Source organism: Bicyclus anynana, chromosome 12 (genome assembly GCF_947172395.1).
Source record: "Bicyclus anynana chromosome 12, ilBicAnyn1.1, whole genome shotgun sequence".
Taxonomy (NCBI): Eukaryota; Metazoa; Arthropoda; class Insecta; order Lepidoptera; family Nymphalidae; genus Bicyclus; species Bicyclus anynana.
This window is the reverse complement of record NC_069094.1, coordinates 13,887,177-13,910,058: the sequence shown is the minus strand read 5'-3', so window position 1 is coordinate 13,910,058 and position 22,882 is coordinate 13,887,177. Positions and strand designations below refer to the sequence as shown.

General features: G+C 37.8%; 2 protein-coding genes across 3 annotated transcripts in view; one reads left to right on the top strand and one right to left on the bottom strand.

Annotated features, from left to right (window-relative positions):
• The window catches only part of LOC112050630 (tachykinin-like peptides receptor 86C), an 86,373-nt gene extending 63,928 nt beyond the window's left edge, over positions 1–22,445 (bottom strand). For both annotated transcript variants that reach the window (XM_052884609.1, XM_052884610.1), the window contains exons 1-2: positions 21,825–22,445; positions 14,768–15,136 (exon numbers count right to left, since the gene is read on the bottom strand). In XM_052884609.1, coding sequence (XP_052740569.1) covers positions 14,768–14,866 — 99 coding nt within the window. In that variant the 5' untranslated portion in view covers positions 14,867–15,136; positions 21,825–22,445. The remainder of the gene's footprint in view (positions 1–14,767; positions 15,137–21,824) is intronic.
• LOC112043923 (uncharacterized) lies at positions 8,246–9,311 on the top strand. The gene is made up of 2 exons (XM_024079596.2): positions 8,246–9,112; positions 9,212–9,311. Exons 1-2 carry the CDS (start codon positions 8,455–8,457, stop codon positions 9,301–9,303), a joined length of 750 nt encoding a protein of 249 aa, XP_023935364.2. The 5' UTR covers positions 8,246–8,454; the 3' UTR covers positions 9,304–9,311.
• Positions 22,446–22,882: the final 437 nt, after the last annotated feature.

The window sequence follows — 22,882 nt, the reverse complement described above, 5'->3', positions numbered from 1 at the left end:
AGCGCGTTCAATCAAACAAACAAACAAACTCTTCAGCTTTATAATATTAGTATAGATATTTTAGTGTCTAGTTCAAAACTTACTTAATGTCGCTAAATAAATACTGTAAAAGGTCATACGAATAGTAACTTCTGAACCAAAGAAGATAGGCCTGTCCCAATTTTATTATAAGCTTCTAATTCAAGTTAGAACTGTCAAATCGATGCGACTAGTTCGATTCTGGGATATAAATAGAATTATGTGGCAGAAAGGCGTCTGTTGAACATCGATATATAATATTCATTGATGGCCCGAGTTTGTTAAAACTGGCAGTAAATAAAGTTCTATATTTAAAATTCTTGGACCGGTATACTCCTACAGATATATTCAATAGGTCAACTTCGGGGTGAGGAACAATAAGCTGTACACTCATAAAAACTTTCATTTTGATGTTCTATCCGGTAGTTTAGAACAGTTTCCTAGTATTAGATTTACCCGGGATCCGTAAAACAAGTGATTGATATGACCTCTGCCTCCGATTCCGGTGTGGGTTCGAATCCGGTCTGGGGCATGCACCTCAAACTTTTCAGTTGTGTGCATTTTAAAAAATTAAATATCACGTCTCGCAAACGGTCAAAGAAAACATCGTGAGGAAACCTGCATTAAAGAGAATTTTCTTAATTCTCTGCGTGTGTGAAGTCTGCCAATTCGCAGTGGGCTAGCGTGGTGGGCTATTGGCCTAACCCCTCACATTCTGAGAGGAGACTCGAGCACAGCAGTGAGCCGAATATGGTTTGATAACGAACTATCAAGTTAATTTTCCTTCAGTAGCTTCATCTTGATGAGGCGCTCAAATTTTTTATTTACGAAAATTCTTGATTCTGGACTGGGTTGGGAAGTTTACCAAAAGTTGTCACTAACCTGCTGTTTTTTTACTGTTAATTATTTAATAGTTGTACAACTTAACAGCCACAATGTCCTACAAATGGCGTGGTACATTGTCTCATTCTGGCGCTCACAAATTTTGATTACCTGGTAACCCAGTTAGCTACCAAAATTAAGAGTTTTCGTAAATAAAAAGGTTGAGCGTTCCATCAAGATGAAGTTACTCACGGAAAATTAACTTGATAGTAATCACTTGTTAATTTGTTCCACGGATCCCGGGCTACTATTAGCGTTCCAGTACGATGTCATATAGAAACCGAAAGGAGTGTGGATTTCATCCTACTCCTAACAAGTTAGCCCGCTTCCATCTTAGATTGCATCATCACTTACCAGCAGGTGAGATTGTAACCAAGGGCTAACTTGTAAAGAATAAAAAATAATAATAATAAAGAGTTAAATTCATGGACGATAATCTATATACTTATTCTAATATTATAAAGCTGAAGAGTTTGTTTGTTTGATTGAACGCTAATCTCAGGAACTACTGGTCCAATTTGAAAAATCTTTCAGTGTTAGATAGCCCATTTATCATGGAAGGCTATAGGATATATATTATCCCCGTATTCCTACGGGAATAGAAATCACGCGGGTGAAACCGGGCAGCGTCAGTTAGTACTAATAATACAAGGAATTCTGCATCTGAATCCTTTATGCTTGCCAGATTTCACCGGATAACACTAAGAAATACAGAATATTATCCACGCATCCGAGTAAAAACAAACTAACAGTTCTAATAAGCACTTGTCACATAAAGCTACGAGATATACGAACGGAGTAAAAACATAAGGAAGGACGATACATTGTTATTGCTACAATACAAACAAAAACGCTGCCACGACAAGAACTTTTATCGTTGGATTCTTGCCAACAAAATCAAGTGTTAGAAGGGAAATGTTAGTGCAAACTTGGTTTGTTCTAATTGACAAATATGTTCAACCCCTTCTGTGTGGAAATAAAGATAGATGTTAAGCTTGAAATAAATATTCTTCGTTAAGAAGCAAATATAGCAAAAAAAAGAAAGAAAGAAAGAAAAGTTTATTCCGAATAGACATCACACAAAGGAAAGAGAAACAATAAAAACAATCATCATCATCACATCAGCCGATGGACGTCCACTGCAGGACATAGGCCTTTTGTAGGGACTTCCAAACATCACGATACTAATTCCAGAACTTTGGGACCCCAACGTCCACCGGCTCTTCGAGCTATGTGCCCCGCCCATTGCCACTTCAGCTTCACAACTCGTTGTCCTATGTCGGTGACTTTGGTTCTTCTGCGGATCTGGCGAAGGCATTTCTGATTTGATCACGCAGTGTTACTCCTAACATAGCTCGTTCCATCGCCCACTGTGTGACTCTGATCGTTCCTAAGTGGCCCATAGTTAGCGACCTAGTCTCGGAACCATAGGTCCACCATCACTTGCAACACGCACAGTTCGTAGTTCAATAAAAAAAATAATTAAATAAAATACATTACAACTAGTATTATGTGTTCCTAAAAGGGTCTTCACTCAGCTTCTGTGTTCTTGAGGACACCGTTCTTCCTGGAGCCATTAAGGTGACGAAATCCCTATCTGAGATACCCGACTTACTGGGAAGACGGGGTATGTGGGCCTTACCACTAAAACCTAACTACCCTTGACATATTTTGGTACGATGGATTTATCATGAAAGTCGGTCATTTTAAAAGTTACTTACTATTATTTCGTGATTAATGTATTAATCACGAAATAATTATTATATTTATCAATGTACTTATTACCATGAAAGTAACTTTTAAAACTAACTTTTAAAACCCTTTTTTAACTTTTAAAAACCTAAGTATATCAATATAGATAAATTTTGGTACATTGATTAATGGGACTTTGAAAAAGGACATAGGCTACTTTTTGTTTCTAAAATAAAAAGGGAAGGTTCATCCCTTAATAGAGGCTATTTTGTTTGGAAAGTTTATTTACGAATGTTACAGTTCCGAAAATTTGTGCAAAGAAATTCAAGAGTTTATGAAGTCAAACTTTGAAGTTTCCGAGTAAAATGGCGGTGACACTGAAATAACCTCGTAAGTTGTCTAGTCTATCTATTTTTATTTTTGTACCTTTGGATATTTTTGGCTTTCAAATTACAAATAACCGATTCTAGAAAGTAATTTCTAGTCATTATATAAACATTGAGAGACGTAACAGTGACTGACCTGCCTTCGATTCAGAGGGCGTAGGTTCGAAACCCGTCCAGGCCATGCACTTCCAATTTTTCAGTTATGTGCATTAAAATAAATTAAATATCACGTATCTCAAACGATGAAGGAAAAACATTGTGAGGAAACCTGCATACATGAGATTTTTCTTAAATCTCTGCGTGTGTGAATGCGCATTGGGCCAGCGTGGTGGACTATCGGCCTAACCCCTCTCATTCTGAGAGGAGACTCGAGCTCAGCAGTGAGCCGAATATGGGTTGATGACGACGACTGATTGTATTTATCTTTTTCACCTTTTATAATATTTGCACACTATTAATTTAGTTGAATGTTGTAAAGAACAATGATTCTTGCAAATAAACGATTATTATTATTATTATGACAACCCATAATCGGCTCACTGTTGAGCACAAGTCTCCTTTCAGAATGAGAGGGGCTAAGCCTTAGTCCACCACGCTGGCCAAATGCGCATTCACACACGCAGAGATTTAAGAAAAATCTCATGTATGCAGGTTTCCTCACAATGTTTTTCCTTCATCGTTTGAGATACGTGATATTTATTTATTTTTAATGCACATAACTGAAAATTTGGAGGTGCATGGCCTGGACGGGATTCGAACCTACGCCCTCTGAATCGAAGTCACTGTTACGTCTCTCAATGTTTATATAATGACTAGTAATTACTTTCTAGAATCGGTTATTTGTAATTTCAAAGCCAAAAATATTCAAAGGTATAAAAATAAAAATAGATAGACTAGACAACTTACGAGGTTATTTCAATGTCACCGCCATTTTACTCGGAAAGTACTAGGTTATTTTTGTACACGATTTTATGATTAGTGGCAGGCTTAGAATTTTATATCATTTTAGGAATTTAAATTATCGTGTTTAGTAGTTTAGTCACGAAAAAGAACGTTTGACAGACTAACAGTGGAATTCATAGTAGGGGTAGCCTCAGGGGATCATTCAGCCGCTGAGTGTCGAATTTAATCTCTATTTGTTTGAGAATTTGACTAATCACCTAGGGGTGCCCTGGAACGTCTATGAATTCTACTGTTATTTTTGCACGGCTTGTTAGATTTTATTGATTTTTTTTGGTCATTACGGCTCGAGTACAAGAATGGTCCACCTACATCCATACCTATATATACCCTATATTTTTATGCGAAAGAAAATATATCCTGGAACAATGTTTGCCGGATCAGCTAGTATGGGTTAAGGTTTTGTAGGTACAGTTCAGTTCGGGCGAATTACCTTGTCACTTGGTTATACGTCGCTACTAACTAGTCCACAGAATAGAAAACGGTAAAAGCTAACGCTTAGTCTATGCTAAGAAGTATATTATAGTTTTTGGGGCAATCTCTGTATGTACTAAACCGATTTTTTAAATTCTTTCACCAATAGAAAGCCACGTTATTTGTGAATGTCAAAGGCAAGGATGTATCTTTGTCTACGTGAACAGGAACTACGTAGCTTAAACCACGGGTGTCTGCTAGTCCTATCCTACTAATATTGTAAACGCGAAAGTTTGTATAGATGTTTGTTACTCTTTACAGCCCCAATTACTGAACCGATTTGGCTGAAATTTGGAATGGAAATAGATTTTACTCTGGATTACCACGTAGGCTACTTTTCATCCCAGAAAATTCATGGTTCCCGAGGGATTCGTGTAAAACTAAATTTCACGCGGGCGGGCGTCCGCTAGTTTCTAATAAACAATAAAACCTATAACAAAGAAAAGTAGTGGAACAATTGGAACATTTATAAAAACAATCTGTGGCATTAAGCAAATGTTTGTGACTGAACACAAAACCCGCGACGGAATATTACGACGACAATTTTCTTTATAGAGCCGGTCGTTTCGTTGATTTGTTCCAAGGAAATCTATGGTTTCCGGCACGCAAGATTTTATTCATGTTTATTACTTTAATTGAATTATTTATATAAATGTATTGCATACTTCCATAAATTAAAAACAAGAAAAGTAAAAAAGAAAAGTAAAAGGCTGGAGTTAGTTCAAATACAGGCGATTTAACAATTATGAAGAAGCTTGTGCGCACTATAAAATAGACACCCTGGAGCAAAGAAGAAATCAGAGTGACATACTTCTGTTGCAAGCTATCTTGACTGGCCGTATTGACTGTCCTAGCTTACTGTCAGCTCTCTCGTTACATGCTTCGTCATTTAGGCCCCGGCACACTAGCTTACTAGTTGCTCCTAAATCAAACTCCAACTATGGCCAAAACGCAATTTTAGTACGGCTATCTCGAAAATATAATAAGATTTACTCCCATTTAGATCTTTTTTATTTATCTAAAGCACAGTTAAAAAAAGAAATTATCACTTTTCACCGAAGACAATAACATCTCAACGAACAAACGCATTCAGAAAAACACATACCAAACTCAATAAACTTAACTAATTTATGCACCAATTCTCACACTTACTCACACGTCCATCCTCTTTCTCATGCTCTTAGATACACGCACACACCGACTTACACACACACACACTTACGCCCATTCACTTACATTCAACTTGCGAATTTTTAAATAAATTTTTAATTAAATTTTGTACTATTTTTCCTATATGTGATTAACTTAATAATATTTTTTTTATTCACCATCATTTCTTTTAAAAATTATTTTTCATTTTCACTTGTTATACCTACTTTATATTGTAACTTTCTTTGTAACTGTATGTGGCCTTATTATTGTTTATTTTATATTTTTTGTACATATTTTGTTAAACGCTGTTAGTTACAAATAAATAAATAAAAAGAAGAATATTATTAACATTTAGAAACTCGTTCGAGAAACTCCGCGACATCTTTTCGTCCGAAATTCCTCAGTGCCTGAAGACGAAAGGCTTGAAACAGTGTGTGTACCAGTGATTACCTAGTGATCCGAGACTTGGTTGCTAACTATGGGCCTTATTAGAAGGTTCAAAGCGGGCGATGGAGCGAGCTATGCTTGGAGTTTCTCTGCGTGATCGAATCAGAAATTAGGAGATCCGCAGACGAACCAAAGTCACTGACATAGCTCAGCGAGTCGCGAAGCTGAAGTGGCAACGGGCAGGCCACATAGTTTGAAGAGCCGATAGACGTTGGGGTCCCAAGGAGCTGGAATAGTGACCCCGCATCGGAAAGCACAGTTGGTCGACCCTTCAATAGGTGGACTGAGGACATCAAGCAGATTGCAGGAAGCCGCTGGATGCTCGAGATTGTGCTTGGAGATCCATGCAAGAGGACTATATCTAGCAGTGGACTTCTATCGGCTGACTATAATGATCATGAATCTGGAGAGGATTTGGAGTCAAAACCCACCAGTCTAATACAATGTTGATAAAACTTAGTTTGTTTATTTGTTTCTATAACAAGTAAATATAAGAAGGTTTTACACATAGTGACCAGCAATAGTCAATAGTCGATATTCATTTATTTCAATTTGGGTTAGTATACAAACACTTTAAAAAGGTCAGGTATCAATATTATAAGTTATTGGTGACAATAATTAGTCGAAAACTTGAATTTTTTACGAGGATTTCAAAGCGCCTTGGTCCGTGAAGAGCCCACAACAAACTCAACCAGGTTTTTTCTTTTTTAGTTTATCATCATTTAACATTAGTTGTATAAATAGCCAGTCATGTAATACATTTAATTTCTAAGCTTATTGATCGTTTCTATATTTGTTAATTAACACTATAACGACTTTTTTATAAGCTTGCGTTTAATAAAAACTTTGAACTTATTGAGAGACATGCCTGTGGTTTTCTGTGGCAGTTTATTATGAATACGAATCCAATTGCCCTTAAGAGAATTACTAATGACAATGACAATTACCAATGACAGCTTAATTGTGTGTGTGTGTAACAATTAAGATTTTTTTTAAGAAAAACCTCAATCTATCATAATCTGACCCACAACCTCACGATCTTAGGCCGCATAGGCTAACTACCTACTGAGCTACCGCAGCAGTTACATAAAGCCAACAGAATATATTTCAAATACAAATACAAAATTTGCTATTTCAAATAGGCTTAGTTACACAACACGGCCTCTTCTAGTGAATTCTGTCTGCTACACCCACATTCAACCCTATCAACCAATTATTTATTACTATTATGAAGTTTTTAGAAAATAAACAGTAGGAATCTAGTTGAACACTCAATTTCATGAGAAAATTCAAATGGGTGGAAAATTGTTTTTTAATTACTTAATAACTTAACTTAATTAATTATATTAATTATAGTCAGGGATCCTTTGACATTTTTACAACAAGTTTACTTTTCGTGAGTAGCTTCATCTCAACTATTTTTTTACGAAAATTCTTGATTTTGGCTGTTACTCGTAACTGAGTTACCAGGAAATGAAAATTTCTGAGCGTCGTAACGAGATAATGTACCACGCAATTCGTAGGACATTGTGGCTGTTAAGTTGTATAACTATTAATTAATTAACAGTAAAAAAACATTTCGTTAGTAACAACTTTTGATAAACTACCCTCCTCCCATCTTGTACCAATAACTTAGAGCAAGAGCCCACGACAGCCAGACCTTCGTTATTTTATAAAAGTTGAAAGTTTCTCTGTAGATGTCTCCTATACAGGTAAGAACGACCAGCGACTATAAAGTTTGGGTTGTGGTTACTTGGGCAGGTAACAGGTAGTAAAGGTGTATAAAATAGTACTTGAAATTCGTTAAAGTATAAAGCTCAATTTTTTAATATTTCCTTCGGGATAACTTTAAAAATCTCGTCATCCATTGCCGGACACTTATGCCAGTTGCTACCCCCTGCCAGACACCCCTAAACTTTAATAAATTATAATTATACTTTCGTTATAGTATAAAAGCTAAATTTTATATATGTTACTTGGGGACTTATAAAAAGATGTTACCTCAATAGCCGGACAGTTTTCGTGGTTTTTACATCTTGCCAGACACATCGAAAGTCCATTATAGGTGCGAGCGCGGGGTAACAACTTCAAGTAGGTGCGAGTGAGATAGAGCGCTTAGTCGAGTGCGTTCTTTTACTGCGCACCATCCATAGATGAGTTGAAAAATTTAAATTTCAAAGAAGCTTTAGTTGATTTTTTTATTTCACATTGGGCTACTGATGAAATGGTGCCATTTATTGGCAACAAAACAATATACATCAATTTCAGAAAGTGTCATTCTTTTACTGTTGATAATTGCAACAAAGTTGTCTCAAGGATTGATGAAGAGTTGTCATGCCCAGCACACGAGGAAGCAGATACAAAGATAGTATATCATGCATGTAACATCAACTATCCAGCAGAAATAGTAATAAGAAGTGCTGATACCGATATTGCGGCTATAATGCTTGGTAACATGCATCACCTTAAAAGTGATTCGGTTGTTTGGATGCTTACAGGCACTAGAAATAATTTAAGGTATGTGGACCTAACCAAAATACATGCAGAGTTGGGACTGTTAACTTGTCAGAGCTTACCTGGATTTCATGCCATCACAGGTTGTGATTTTAATCCTGCGCTCTTCAGAAAAGGAAAATTAAAACCGTATAAGATATTAAAAAAAGATCCAGAGTACCAGGAAGCTTTCAAGAACTTCGGCAACAACGAATTAATTAAAAATTTAAATCATCAACAAAATATCTTTTATATTATTCAGAGATTTATATGCAATGTCTATAATGTCCCTAATGTAATTGATGTTGATGCCGCTAGACTTCAAATGTTCATCGACTCGTACACAGTCTCCGATGTAAACGAAGCTTTTGACCGAAAGAAGTTGCGAAATTTTGACGCTAGCAACCTACCACCTTGCGAACTACTGCAGCAATTTCTGCGAGCAAATTATATATGTACAATTTGGAATAATGCTCATTTAAAAAATCCAACCACATATCAACCAGAAAATAATGGCTGGGTATTAAAAGATGACAAATACCAGTTCAAATGGTTTGAAGGGGATCAACTGCCGAGTTATGTTAGTGATTCACTCAAAACTCAATCAGGTATAAAATTATTATGACAAATTATGATACATAATTTTTGAATTATTTATAATTGTATAAACTTGCTTAATTTTTGAACTTGCTTATTTTTTTTTTCAGACACTGAAGAAGAAGGTGATGTTGAGGACGATTCTGCCATCGACTGGAGTAGTAGTGATGAAGAAAATGAAAACATCGACGACAATGTTTAAATTAATAAATAAGCTTAATTATCTTTTTTTACTTGTAATTATACTTTTTTTTTATATTTTTATGATATTAAACAAACATTTTTTACTTTATATAACATGGCTATGAACGTAATAAAATTATTTTTTATTAGATATCTTAAAAAATAGTAATCGACTAAGCATTCGCGCTTGCATCTATAGTGGACTTTCGATGTGTCTGGCAAGATGTAAAAACCACGAAAACTGTCCGGCTATTGAGGTAACATCTTTTTATAAGTCCCCAAGTAACATATATAAAATTTAGCTTTTATACTATAACGAAAGTATAATTATAATTTATTAAAGCTTAGGGGTGTCTGGCAGGGGGTAGCAACTGGCATAAGTGTCCGGCAATGGATGACGAGATTTTTAAAGTTATCCCGAAGGAAATATTAAAAAATTGAGCTTTATACTTTAACGAATTTCAAGTACTATTTTATACACCTTTACTACCTGTTACCTGCCCAAGTAACCACAACCCAAACTTTATAGTCGCTGGTCGTTCTTACCTGTATAGGAGACATCTACAGAGAAACTTTCAACTTTTATAAAATAACGAAGGTCTGGCTGTCGTGGGCTCTTGGGCTACTAGGTTATTTGTTTTTTTTATTCTCTACAGGTTAGCCCTTAACTACAATCTCACCTGATAGCAAGTGACGATGCAATCTAAGATGGAAGCGGGATAACTTGTTAGGAGTAGGTTGAAATTCACGCTCCTTTCAGATTCTACACGACATCGTACCGGAACACGCTAAATCGCTTGGCAGTACGTCTTTATCGGTAGGGTGGTAACTAGCCACGGCCGAAGCCTCCCACCAGCCAGACCTGGACCAATTAAGAAAACTTCAATCGGCTTAGCCGGGGATAGAACCCAGGACCTCCGTCTTGTAAATCCACCGCGCATACCCCTGCGCCACGGAGGCCGTCAAAAGTTAAGTATTTAAAGTTGTTACTAACCAACTGTTTTTTTTACTGTTGCTTAGAAGAAGAAGAAGAAATACTTTATTGCACACAAAAATACAATTATAAATTGAAACATTAAAAACATAAATTAAACTTAGCATGCAATAGCGGCCTTATTACTATAAGTAATCTCTACCAGGCAACCCCTGACGAGAGAACTTGCGAAGAAAGAGCATTATATATGTAATTATATATATAAAAAATTAAAAAAAAAAAAAAATAGTTAATAGTTATACAATTTAACAGCCACAAGATCCACTGAAAACAGTTCACAAGAAGTTAAATAAAGTTTAATTTCTCATGTGCATTGTACAATGTTCTTTATGAAATAAAAGTTTTATTAGTTTTCAAACTATTCCCAGAAGAGAATAGAACTAGTTTCGCTTAGTTAAAGAAGAAGTGAAGTAATAAATTGTATTACTATAACGTGCGTCTAAGCTAGATGAGACGAACAAGCAAGTTTTATTTTATACTTCTAGCAGGTCAATTATTTGGCTGGTGGGAGGCTTCGGCCGTGGCTAGTTACCACCCTACCGACAGAGACGTACCGCCAAGCGATATAGCGTTCCGGTACGATGTCGTGTAGAAACCGAAAGGAGTGTGTCATTCTCCTCCTAACAAGTTAGCCCGCTTCCATCGTAGATTGCATCATCACTTATTATCAGGTGAGATTGTAGTCAAGGGCTAACTTGTAAAGAATTAAAAAAGGAGCTTTATAATTCACATACAAGTCACAGTAATTCATTTTCATAGTATTTACCTGTATGTGGTCCATATCCCTACCCAGGAGCACTTTCTATCCAACCTACAAGTGCCCTGCTGTTCCTATTCCTACCACTCTCAGAAACATCCAAACAAAAACTTTAGAGTAAAGTTTATTACCTTCTATCAATGATATATTATGATATGATGATACGAATATTATAAAGCTGAAGAGTTTGTTTGTTTGATTGAACGCGCTAATCTCAGGAACTACTGGTCCGATTTGAAAAAATCTTTCAGTGTTAGATAGCCCATTTATCGAGGAAGGCTATAGGCTATATATTATCCCCGTATTCCTACGGGAATGGGAACCACGCGAGTGTAACCGCGCGGCGTCAGCTAGTTTTATAATATGTATCGGTTACGTCCCTACAAAATCGCCACAAAAAGTGATCCGAATCATAGGCTACAACACTGAGCGCACACATGCATAATTTTGTCTTTAATTCCATTATATATTTATGTATATATAGTTTTTACACTTCCTGAACACACAACTCGACTTTGTAGACGATATTTAGGTATTATTTGTTTAAATAACGTTCGTTGATGAACACAACTAACATTGAGTTGTGTATAAATTTCCTCTTTTGAGCGCCTCATTTTTCATGCGCTAGTAACACATCTAACTGTATTTAACATCATTGCCTTCTATATCCAACATTTAAAAAGTAGACAGAAACTAAAATTAAACATCGTTATACCCATATTCTTGTAAAAAAGTAAAATAAACATGACTTTGCCTTCTCAAATAGATTTTTCTGATTGTTTCTTTTATAAACTACTTAACTTTTACTCGTTTCATAGTATTTTGCCAAATATTGACTCATGCGAGCCTTTTTTGCCCTTTGAAGTACAAAACCCTAAAAATGAAACCTATTCGCTTAAAAAATACTTGGTTAACTTCACCGTATGTTTACGTTTCATACATTTTTTAGGCCGAGGTGAACTGAAAAGTAATGTGACCAAACGTACATTATTTAAAACGAGCACATGTAAATTTTAAATTAAAATTCAACAACGGTTTTCGTTTCTTTCGGTAAACTAAATAATTTTTCTCTTGGTGGTCAGACCTCATTTGTGAAGGCTTCATACTTACTACTACTTACTTTTTTGTATCTCTTTGTGATATATCCAACTTACTGGGGGACAAGACGAGTTATGCCCACATAACCGATCTTGTCGGCCACCGAGGGGATTTTAGTAGTAAGTCCCAACTTACCACTAAAACCCCTTAGGAGGCCACCCTCAGCGCATTTTGGTAGGCTCCGGGATACGCCTCTAGTGCTCGTCTAAGAGTAAGAATTTTTTAAACCGACTTCCAAAAAGGAGGAGGTTCTACGTTCGGCTGTATGTATGTTTTAACACAACGTATAGCTGCTTGTGCCACTCTAAGCTGCAATGGTAATGTCTAATTGTAGGAGCATTCCTATCATAGGTAAGTACATCATCATCACCCATCATCATCATATCAGCCGATGGACGTCCACTGCAGGACATAGGTCTTTTGTAGGGACTTCCGAACATTACGATCCTGAGCCGCCTGCATCCAGCAAATCCCTGCGACTCGCTTGATGTCGTCAGTCCACTTGGTAAAGTCGACCAACACTGCGTTTTCTAGTGCGGGGGCACCTGGAGACTCCAACGTCTATCGGCTCTTCGAACAATATGCCCCGCCCATTGCCACTTCAGCTTCACGATTTGTTAAGCTATGTCGGTGACTTTGGTTTTTCTGCGGATTTTCTCATTTCGGGGTATGGGTACGGTAGGGGTAGGGTAGGGGTACGGTAGGGGTACGGTAGGGGCGGGATAGGGTACGGTAGGGTAGGGCAGGGGTATGGTAAAGTAGGGTAGGGGTAGTTGAAAGTTTACATCAAGTTTCACGCGGACGAAGTTGCGGGCGTCCGCTGGTAATTGAATAAAATGACAAAGGAAATGGTGCAAAATTATGAAATGTATAAATAATTCGAGTAATGATGATGTTTTAACGTTTGCTGTCAATTTTTCATGAATCATGAATGACATTTGACAAATGACCACCGGAAGTATCTAAACTTATTATAAAGAGAAAGATTTGGTTGTTTGTTTGTTACGAATACGCTTCGAAACTACTGGACCAATTTCGAAATTTCTTTTACCATGTCATGGTTGTCAGTGTAATTAATGGCATTATGATGACTGTTACATTAATTATGACGGCAGAGTTTCGCGAAGTTAAAATTTCTTAAGGCATGTTTTTGTTGAGGAGTAAAGTAGGGCTCGACTCGGTGACGCGAAACCAAGTTTCACGCTAACTTTATGATAATTAGTCTTTCTACTTTTACTCGTTGATTCAGAGATTATAGCTTGGCATGTCCGTTGATGACACTCCCATGGTATGCGGGTGACGGGGGGAAAGGACTCCGCGGATGTCAAGTCGAGCGCACGGGGCAGAGGGAAGGACTGCGCAGGTATGAAGTCGTGCGAGTGGGGCGTCGCTACCCCCCTCCCGACCTGCACGGACCATCGGGAGTGATACGAATTTGCCAAGCAATAGCTTATGTGGTTGCAGATCACGAGGCCCTGTGTTCAAATCCTAGGTCGTGTCTTGTTACTGGATAAAAACATCTTCAAGCGATTTAGCGTTCCGGTACGATGTGTAAAAACCGGAAGGGCTGTGGATTTTCATCCTCCTTCTAAAAAGTAAGCCAGTTCCATCTTAGATTGCATCATCATTTACCATCAGGTGGGATTGTAGTCAAGTGCTAACTGTTATAAAATAAAAAAAGCCTTCTTAAAATGATGAGTGTCTACGACAGACCCTTTTTGACGACCTCCGTGGCGCAGTGGTATGCGTGGTGGATTTACAAGACGGAGGTCCTAGGTGGTCCTAGGTTCGATCCCCAGCTGCGTCGGTTGAGGTTTTCTTAATTGTTCCAGGTCTGGCTGGTGGGAGGCTTTGGCCGTGGCTAATTACCACGCTGCCGCCAAGACGTACCGCCAAGCTCTTTAGCATTCTGGTATGATGTCGTGTAGAAATCGAAAGGGGTGTGGATTTTCATCCTACTCCTAATAAATTAGCCCGCTTCCATCTTAGACTGCATCATCACTTATCATCAGGTGAGATTGTAGTTAAGTGCTAACTTTTATAGAATAAAAAAGCCTTCCTAAAATGATGATTGTCTAGCTACAGAGCAGTCTAAAGGCTCAATAGGTCAACGGTTAGAGCGGTCGGACTCATCACGGCGGGGTGGTGGTTCGATCCCCGCCCCGTTAATCTATTGTCGTACCCACTCCTAATACAGTCTTTGCCGACTAGTACGAGGGGAATGGGAACAGTGATATTAAAAAATATATACAAATTTCTTTAAAAAAAACGAAAATAATATGTTATCGCTGTGTTGCAACGACTTGCGGTACGGACGGCTTCAGAGTGCTCGTGGCGTTCGAGCCGTCCACATCTCTTGATGTGTAATTCTGGGATACTTGGAATAGGCGGGGAGAGTGACTTGAGTGGAAAAGGGGAGTGTTTGTTAACAGTCCTATAAGGTACCTTTAACTAACACACAACGTTCACAAGTGCGTGACTTCACTCAAGGTCATTCTCTGCCATTCTAGGGTCTTATTTTGCTTACAGTTTGATTTGTTAATTAAGTTGTCCTGACAAATGACATTAATTTTCTTATTTTTGTAATCACTTCTGAGTCTGCTAAAAAATAATAAATCCATTATGAGCACTTACCTCAACATCACTCATGTTAGTCATGTTCTTGAAGCTATTGGACGCGTAAAACTTTTTCCTCAGCAAAGTTATGTTGGACATGGAATCCATTGTGTCCATATACACTCCATTGTTATTGAAACCACTTTAATACCGCGCCGGCAAGTTCACAGAAATTCCACAAAAATCTCATAACATTTCATTAAGTTGACACTCGAGAAATATATTAGAAATCAAGAACGTTTCGAATAAGAAGATTAAGTTTACACGACACTTAATATCTTTAAAATAACTTCACTTTGACATAAAATGTTTACAAATGTTAGTTGTTAATGTTCTTGTAATCTTAGAAACGGTAATTTCGTATTTTCAAATGTTCAGCCTTTGCACCTGAAACAAAAATAAAACTTTAATTAAATCGTCATCTCTATTGAATGCCTAAATGCGTATTTGATTGTATTTGGTTTTATACTTAGGTCGGCCTGTTCGGGTCAATTTAGTATTATATCTATCTAATTATACATACTTCTATATTAATATTATAAAGAGAAAAGACTTGATAGTTTGTTTGTTTGTTTAAGAGAATATGACTTCTGCCTCCGATTCCGGAAGGTGTGGGTTCGAATCCGGTCCGTGGCATGCACCTCCAACTTTTCAGTTGTGTGCATTTTAAGAAATTAAATATCACGTGTCTCAAACGGTGAAGCAAAAACATCGGGAGGAAACCTGCATACCAGAGAATTTTCTTAATCTCTGTGTGTGTGTGAAGTCTAAAAATCCGCATTGGGCCAGCGTGGTGGACTATTGGCCTAAACCCTCTCTTTCTGAAAGGGGACCCGAGCTCAGTCCTCCGAAGGGGATCCGAGTATTGATTGATAATGATGATGATAATTGTTTGTTTGTTTTCATTGAAATTTCGATTTGAAAAATTCTTTCACTGTTTGGAAGCTAAACTATCCCTGAGTGCTATGGGCTATAGAAATAAAAAAATAAAATTATTTATATGGGCTATATATTATCCCCTTATTCCTATGGGAACGGAAACGGCGCGGGTATTTTATGGGTTCTGTTAGTATTTATCTATAGAGACAAAGTATGTGAGGTTGTATGGAGTAATTTCTGGACCAATAGAACCATGGAACCAGCAACCAGGAACCATGAAACCTGGTGATATGTAAGTCCCGACTTGAAAAAAGCAAGAGGCTCTATACGCAAAATGTTATTACCTTATTCAAAGCCTGACTAAGAGTAAAAATATATGACCAACAAAAAAGCGAATATCGAGGAAGGCTTTCAGGCAGTTATATCCGGAAACCAATCAAAGGAGAAAAGGTCTTAAAAGACCTTTTTTTATGTGGCATTTTGCTAGTCGTCATAATATTTCTGGGCCCTGTTACATGGGTACTTATAGGTAATATTGTTCCGAAACCCTCACAAGATAATATTACTATTCAACTTGATGTTATTTTTTTTACTACCCATGAGGGACTTTGTTTCTCTGGACTCTAATGTATAAAACTAGTGGACGCTACGACTCCGTTCGCGTGAAATTGTATTTGAAAAGTAGCCTATGCCACCCTATGCTTTGCTCTCCAAATTCCAATTTATGTTTCCTTAATTTTTTCCTTCCTTTTCTTCTTTTCCTTTTCTTTAATTTATATTTCCTTACCAAATTTCATCCAAATAAATTAAGTGGTTTAGCCAAAAACCGTTTTGTTTTGTTTGGCTATGTTTAAAAGTCCATGCAAGAAGCCTATGGTCCAGCAATGGACGTCCATCGTCTGTAAAGGATGATGATGAAATACCACCGGTACTCTGGAAACTCGCAACAATAAACAAGTGGACTCGACTGTCCAACCCGCAATGGCGCATCATGTTGGGTTCCATATCCCGTAAGAAGGGAGACCTGGCCTTGTAGTTGTATCGGGTTATTAAAAATTCAACCGACTTCAAAAACATAAAACATACTGACTAAATTAAAAAGCGAAAAATAATATCATTCTAAGTTCTATAAATCATATTATGTACTAACTGATGATCACTTTAAAGGCGGTGCTAGCCCGATGAGGTATTTATTCAAGCCATGTAAGAATATCATAAAAATTTAGGTTTTTCAGCCAGTGTTCTTTCATGTAGTTCTTTTAGAAAAGGCTAGACTGTCCACTTTTAATAAAAATAGCTCGTGTATTTTCCCCTTTTTGTTAGTTTTCTCTTCCACAGTCCTAGATGACCTATTTGTTTAAAGTAATGCCTCGTACGTTCGAAGCCGTGCCGTTACGTGTCAAAGCACAACTTTCGCCTTGTAATTTCAGCACAAATTAAACATCGCGTCGTCGTTCAAATACAGTTGGAATTACGCCGCGTCCATTACGAACTTTTAACTCCGTTTCAGGTGCTACTAAGCTAAGATATTTTCGCATTTGCATCGTTCCGTAGTCATTGAGAACAAAATTCAAAGTTCAAAGAACAAATACTTATTCATGACCACATATTAAATAAACATTCATTCTCTATTCTGCAGGCAGGTCATCTCCTCCCGGATAAAAATCCAGGTGGGTGTACGGGCCTCGAGGCTATGCGAGGGATCTCGTTTCCCCGGTCATGTTCTTCCAGCCCCTTTCGGCCTAAGGGTAGTAGAGGATGTCAATCAATGTGCCCCGCGCGGACTGCAATTACTCGCTGTCCTGCGCTGGGGCTGTGTCATGTCTGGTATGTGCGTCATCCATCTCGTTGCCATCTTCATCGCCGTAAGCGTCTGTGCCTGCAGGTTCAGCCACCAAGAGGAGGTCGCAAGGTAGAGGACGCCCACGAACATACGGTGCGCTAGATTCCGGACGAATTCTTCCACGGCGTCCTAGTGTCTGACGTCATTCCTGACGTACCTTGGAGCTCCGGTGGCAAGGCGCAAGCACTTGTTCTGCTGGACTCTATTATGTGTTCATGACCATACTTGTTACACTTCGTACCACATACTCATATGCAGGGTGTTGCTATTGTCGCACTTTTAGTTTATTTGAAGTAGGTTTAGATATAGAAAGATAAGGAATTCAAGTGGCAACGTTGTCAGACCATTATCAGCCGGCATTTGTTATCGTAAGTGTATCGGACGCACTGATGTCTTAAATGTGGCTTGGAAGGAAAACACATCACCGCCATGGTCAGCTGGCTACAGTTACAGCTTCGTTCATAATTTTGTTCAACTTGCCATGAATGTCACAAGCACATAGTTTGAGTAGTTTTGTCATGAATAAATATTTTTTCCTGGGCCAAAGGACTATTGTACGTATGTATTTCATTTTATTTTATTTTTTTAATTAAGTCGTCCGCTAGGTTGTCTAACATACGAGTTTTAGCAATAAGACAGGCGTTCGACACATATATTGTGCAATGATTTATTTTAATTTATTTATTATTCTTATATTCTTTGTAAATAGAGTGTACAACTTGCTTATAAACTTATTTTGACTAGCTCAATCTATACTAATATTATAATTCTAAAGAGTTTGTTTGTACGCGCTAATCTTAAGAACTACTGGTCCAATTTGAAAAATTCTTCCAGAGTTAGATAGCCCATTTACCGAGGAAGCCTATATTTTATTTTATCTACAAATTTCAATGGGAACGGGAACCACGCGGCGTCTACTAGCCTTATTATAAATACGCAAAAGATCGTCTTTAAGTTAATAATGTAAAACTTTGGATTCTGAGGTGTTATTCGTAGGTAAAAGTTGTTAGTCCTAACTGTAGTTGGACAAAGTTTCAGTTGTTAATACAATTTACTCAGCCAGACGTTTTGAAATAATGTTTAGAAATGTAAAAGTTCAAGACTTGAAAAGTTTTGTTAAAAGAAGTAGATTTTAGTTTTTAAAAGGCTTTTCGAATTGACCTTAATAGTCAATAGTAAAGTAATATACTAATACTCTCCTACAATATATCTTTTTCTACCTGAGAATCTTCGCCAGCTAGGTGCGTTTTCCTCTTAACAATTTAGCCCGCTTCCATCTAAGATTGCATCATCACTTACCATCAGATGAGATTTTAGTTTGTCAAGGGCTAGCCTGTAAAGAATAAAAAAAACCTACCTGATAAAACATGGGGACATCTACACAAAAATGTCATTAATATCTAGTTACCACCAAGCGATTTGGCGTTCCGGTACGATGCCGTGTAGAAACCGAAAGAGGTGTGGATTTTCATCCTCCTCCTAACAAGTTAGTCCGCTTCCATCTAAGATTGCATCATAACTTACCGTCAGATGAGATTGTAGATTAGATTGTCAAGGGTTAACCTATAGAGAATAAAAAAAAATAAACCTACCGGATAAATCAACATCTACACAAAAATGTCATTAATATCGGTCCAGCCGTTATAAGGTAAACTTTTTACAACAAACTGCCATGCCAATAACATTTAACAGGCAGTATTTTTCGCGAGTATGTTGCTAGGAATTTCAAATTGCTTTTTACAAAGACCTCAAACACGGAAACCACGTTTATACGCCGCAAAAATCTTTTTTTGCATGTTTTCCTAGTCATCAATTTCAGCCTATTCGCCCAACTACTGCCAGCGAAAAGAGGAATTCCGTATAAGAGAGTGGATATACAGCTTGGACCTACGACGCTGCTCCGATACGGATTTGCTATCGTTATCAACCCATATTCGGCTCACTGCTGAGCTCGAGTCTCCTCTTAGAATGAGAGGGGTTAGGCTAATAGACTACCACGCTGGCCCAATGCGGATTGGCAGACTTCACACACGCAAAGAATTAAGAAAATTCTCTGGTATGCAGGTTTCCTCACGATGTTTTCCTTCACCGTTTGAGACACGTGATATTTATTTTCTTAAAATGCACACAACTGAAAAGTTGGACGTGCATGCCCTGGGCCGGATTCGAACCCTCACCCTCCGGAATCGAAGGCAGAGGTCATATATCCACTATCACGGCTCACTATTCATTCATTAATTCATCACGGATTTGCTAGCTTAGCTGGAATAAAGTGTTTTTCAGATAGCATGGGTACGGTGACATTTGCCTGTATGGCGTTCATAATACGTACTATTAAAGTGAATCGCGGCAAACTTTCAAGAGTGAAAAGAACTGTCACCCGCACCATCCTACATGAAACGAACTGTAGTGTATGATTTAAGCAAATGTTTATCATATTGGCGTAATATCGCGTGGCCAGAGTGTGTAAGTTTCATTTTATTAACTTTGTAAATTGAATTTCTTATGAGTTACCTACATCGTAAACCAAGACGTATTAAAAACTTTCATTGCGTTATTTATCACTAGCCGACGCGCGCGGTTTCATCCGCGTAGTTCCCGTTCCCGTGAGAATCATCATCTCCTTACCCTTATCCCACTTAAGTGGGGTCGGAAAAATATGTCAATCTTTTCCATTCGTTTCTATTACTCGTCAACTCATCATCCACTCCTTTTACACACATGTCCTCTTTCACACAATCCAACCATCTCTTCTTTGGCCTTCCTCTCCTCTTATGTCCTTCCACTTGCACATTCAACATTTTTTTAGTAATATGACATTACATGTCCATACCAAGCTAACTTTCTACTCCTCAATTTTTCTGTCACTGGCGCCACCTTCAGACTTCATCTTATATACTCATTCCTTATTTTATCTATTCTTGTCACACCACACATGCATCTCAACATACGCACATTTCATTCACATGTATTCGTTTACTATCCGTCCCTTTCACCGCCCTACATTCTGATCCATACAGCACGACAGGTCTTACAACCGTTTTTTATATTTTACCCTTAAGTCTAAGAGACATAGAATACGCTACTATACCACAAACTTGACCTCTTTATAATAATCATACAGAAAGTGCATTAGATTTGACATCTAGGTTCTAGGTAGGTAGGTCATTGGCGTGCAATTCGAAAGTTTGTTACAAACCTGTATTGGAGAAAGAACTACCCATTTTGTACAATTTGACTAGTGCTTACCCTAATTAAAAATCTTATGTATACCATGTTGTATATACAGGATAGTATGTATTCCCGTAACTTTAAGGTGTTGACGAGTTTACTTATAAAAGCCGAACTACATAACTAATATTTTTAATTAAAAAATGTTGACTCTACAACGTGCAATTACAATTGCAATTGCACGTTGTAGAGTCAACATCTCCTGAGGATGCTCCGGTTTCGGGGTGAAACGTACGTCGAGAGTATTTTGTCGGACCTGGGTGACGCATGGGTTCGTCGGCTTTTCGCGGTTGATAGCAAAATAAATAAATTACTATATTCATGATGAACTTCCGCAAAGTAACGCCTGCTTTTATCCAATATTTAAAACTTTTTATGTTTTCATACAAAGTAATTCAATTAATTCCGACTATCCATATAACACACGGCTTTATCTATCCTTGAATTTAAAAATTTTAAAGTTTGGCTACGTCATAATTATAAGGATGCGTTTGTGGGACACATTTTAAGATCTATTTACAAAAGGAATATTATTTACTCCGAAAATAATAATTTTAGAACACATGTTCTTTATACATTTTTAATTATTTATACATTAAAAAAATATAACCACAGAGATATGGAAAATACTCCCCAGCACCCTGTATATGTTAGCGGCAATCTATACAAATCAGGTATTAAATTATTGGTGCAATGCTTATAATGAATAAAATACCAGGGGCGTTCTGGCAGTCTATGAAATATTATAATTTTTTTTTATATCAGGCTTTATGGCTCTGGGTTCTAGCTTGGTCTACAACAATAACTTAAATTGGTAACATGTCGCAGATTAACAAAGCTAACATTAATTCAAGACTCAAGTTTTGGAATGTGGATACCCGCGTAGTTCCAATTCAGTACAAAATGTTTATATTATTCGCTGTTAATGTAGCTTTCCATGAGTGAAAGAATTTCTAAATTCGGGCCTTTATAAACAAAAATAATCAAATCGTTAAATTATTAGTTTAGATAGGCTTCGTCGGTATTTCAACGCAAAATTTCGCGGTTAAAACTGTAGCACACAGCTACGAGCAGTTAAGAATAACTAAATTAATTAATCAGACAATAATATAACAAACTCACCAAACATTGAAACACTCCACAAACAAAGTTATACAAACTAAAACCAACACCAACAAACACGAAACAATTAAACAATTTGGTTCACACCACGACGCGTACTAAACTTTGAGGCGAAAGCTGTACAAAGGACCGCCTCGTCTGAGCTTATGACATGAACTGCCGCTCGACGCAGGACTGACGGAACGACTGAAAATGACTGGCCAGAGAGTAACAATGGAATTAATTTGGGAGACTTTTCAGTAGCGTTAAAATACATGTTTTGGCATACATTGGTCTTTCCTATTAATAATATCCCGACTTCAACCAACTTTTCGGTCACGGCGGGTAATCTCATGGTGAGATTAACCATGTACGCAGGAGATAGTGCACAAGTGTATGCGCAAGCTTTAGTGCACTCTCTCTCTCTTCCCTCACTCTTGAAATCCGATGGGACGGCAAACCGACAATAGGACGGAAATCGGCTGGTGGGAGGCTTCGGCCGTGGATAGTTACCACCCTACCGACAAAGACTTACCGCCAAGCGATTAAGCGTTCCGGTACGATGCCGTGTAGAAACCGAAAGGGGTGTGGATTTTCATCCTCCTCCTACCAATTTAGCTCGCTTCCATCTTAGACTGCATCATCACTTACAATCAGGTGAGATTGTGGTCAAGGGCTAACTTGTAAAGAATAAAAAAAATAAAAAAATCATGTTTTTGGCATACATTGGTCTTTCATAATCTTCTTCTTCTTAAGGTGCCTCTCCAACTAGCGAAGGTTGGCAGTCAGTTTCTTGAACTCGTCTCTATCCTTCGCGAGGCGAAATAATTGTGTGGCGCTCGCGATCCCGGTCCACTCTCTGATGTTTCTCAGTCAAGACTTCTTCCTGCGACCAACGCCTCTTCTGATTGACGCGTCGCAGAACTTATTCCTTCCTATTAACCACCCACTAAAGGGCCAGGCCCCGTCTCTCCTTAAAAGAGAGGGGATATGGAGCTTAAACCTAACATGCTGCTCTAATTCGGGTTGGGCTTAGGGTGATAATGTAGATTGACTAGTTGGTCATTGTTGATCATCAT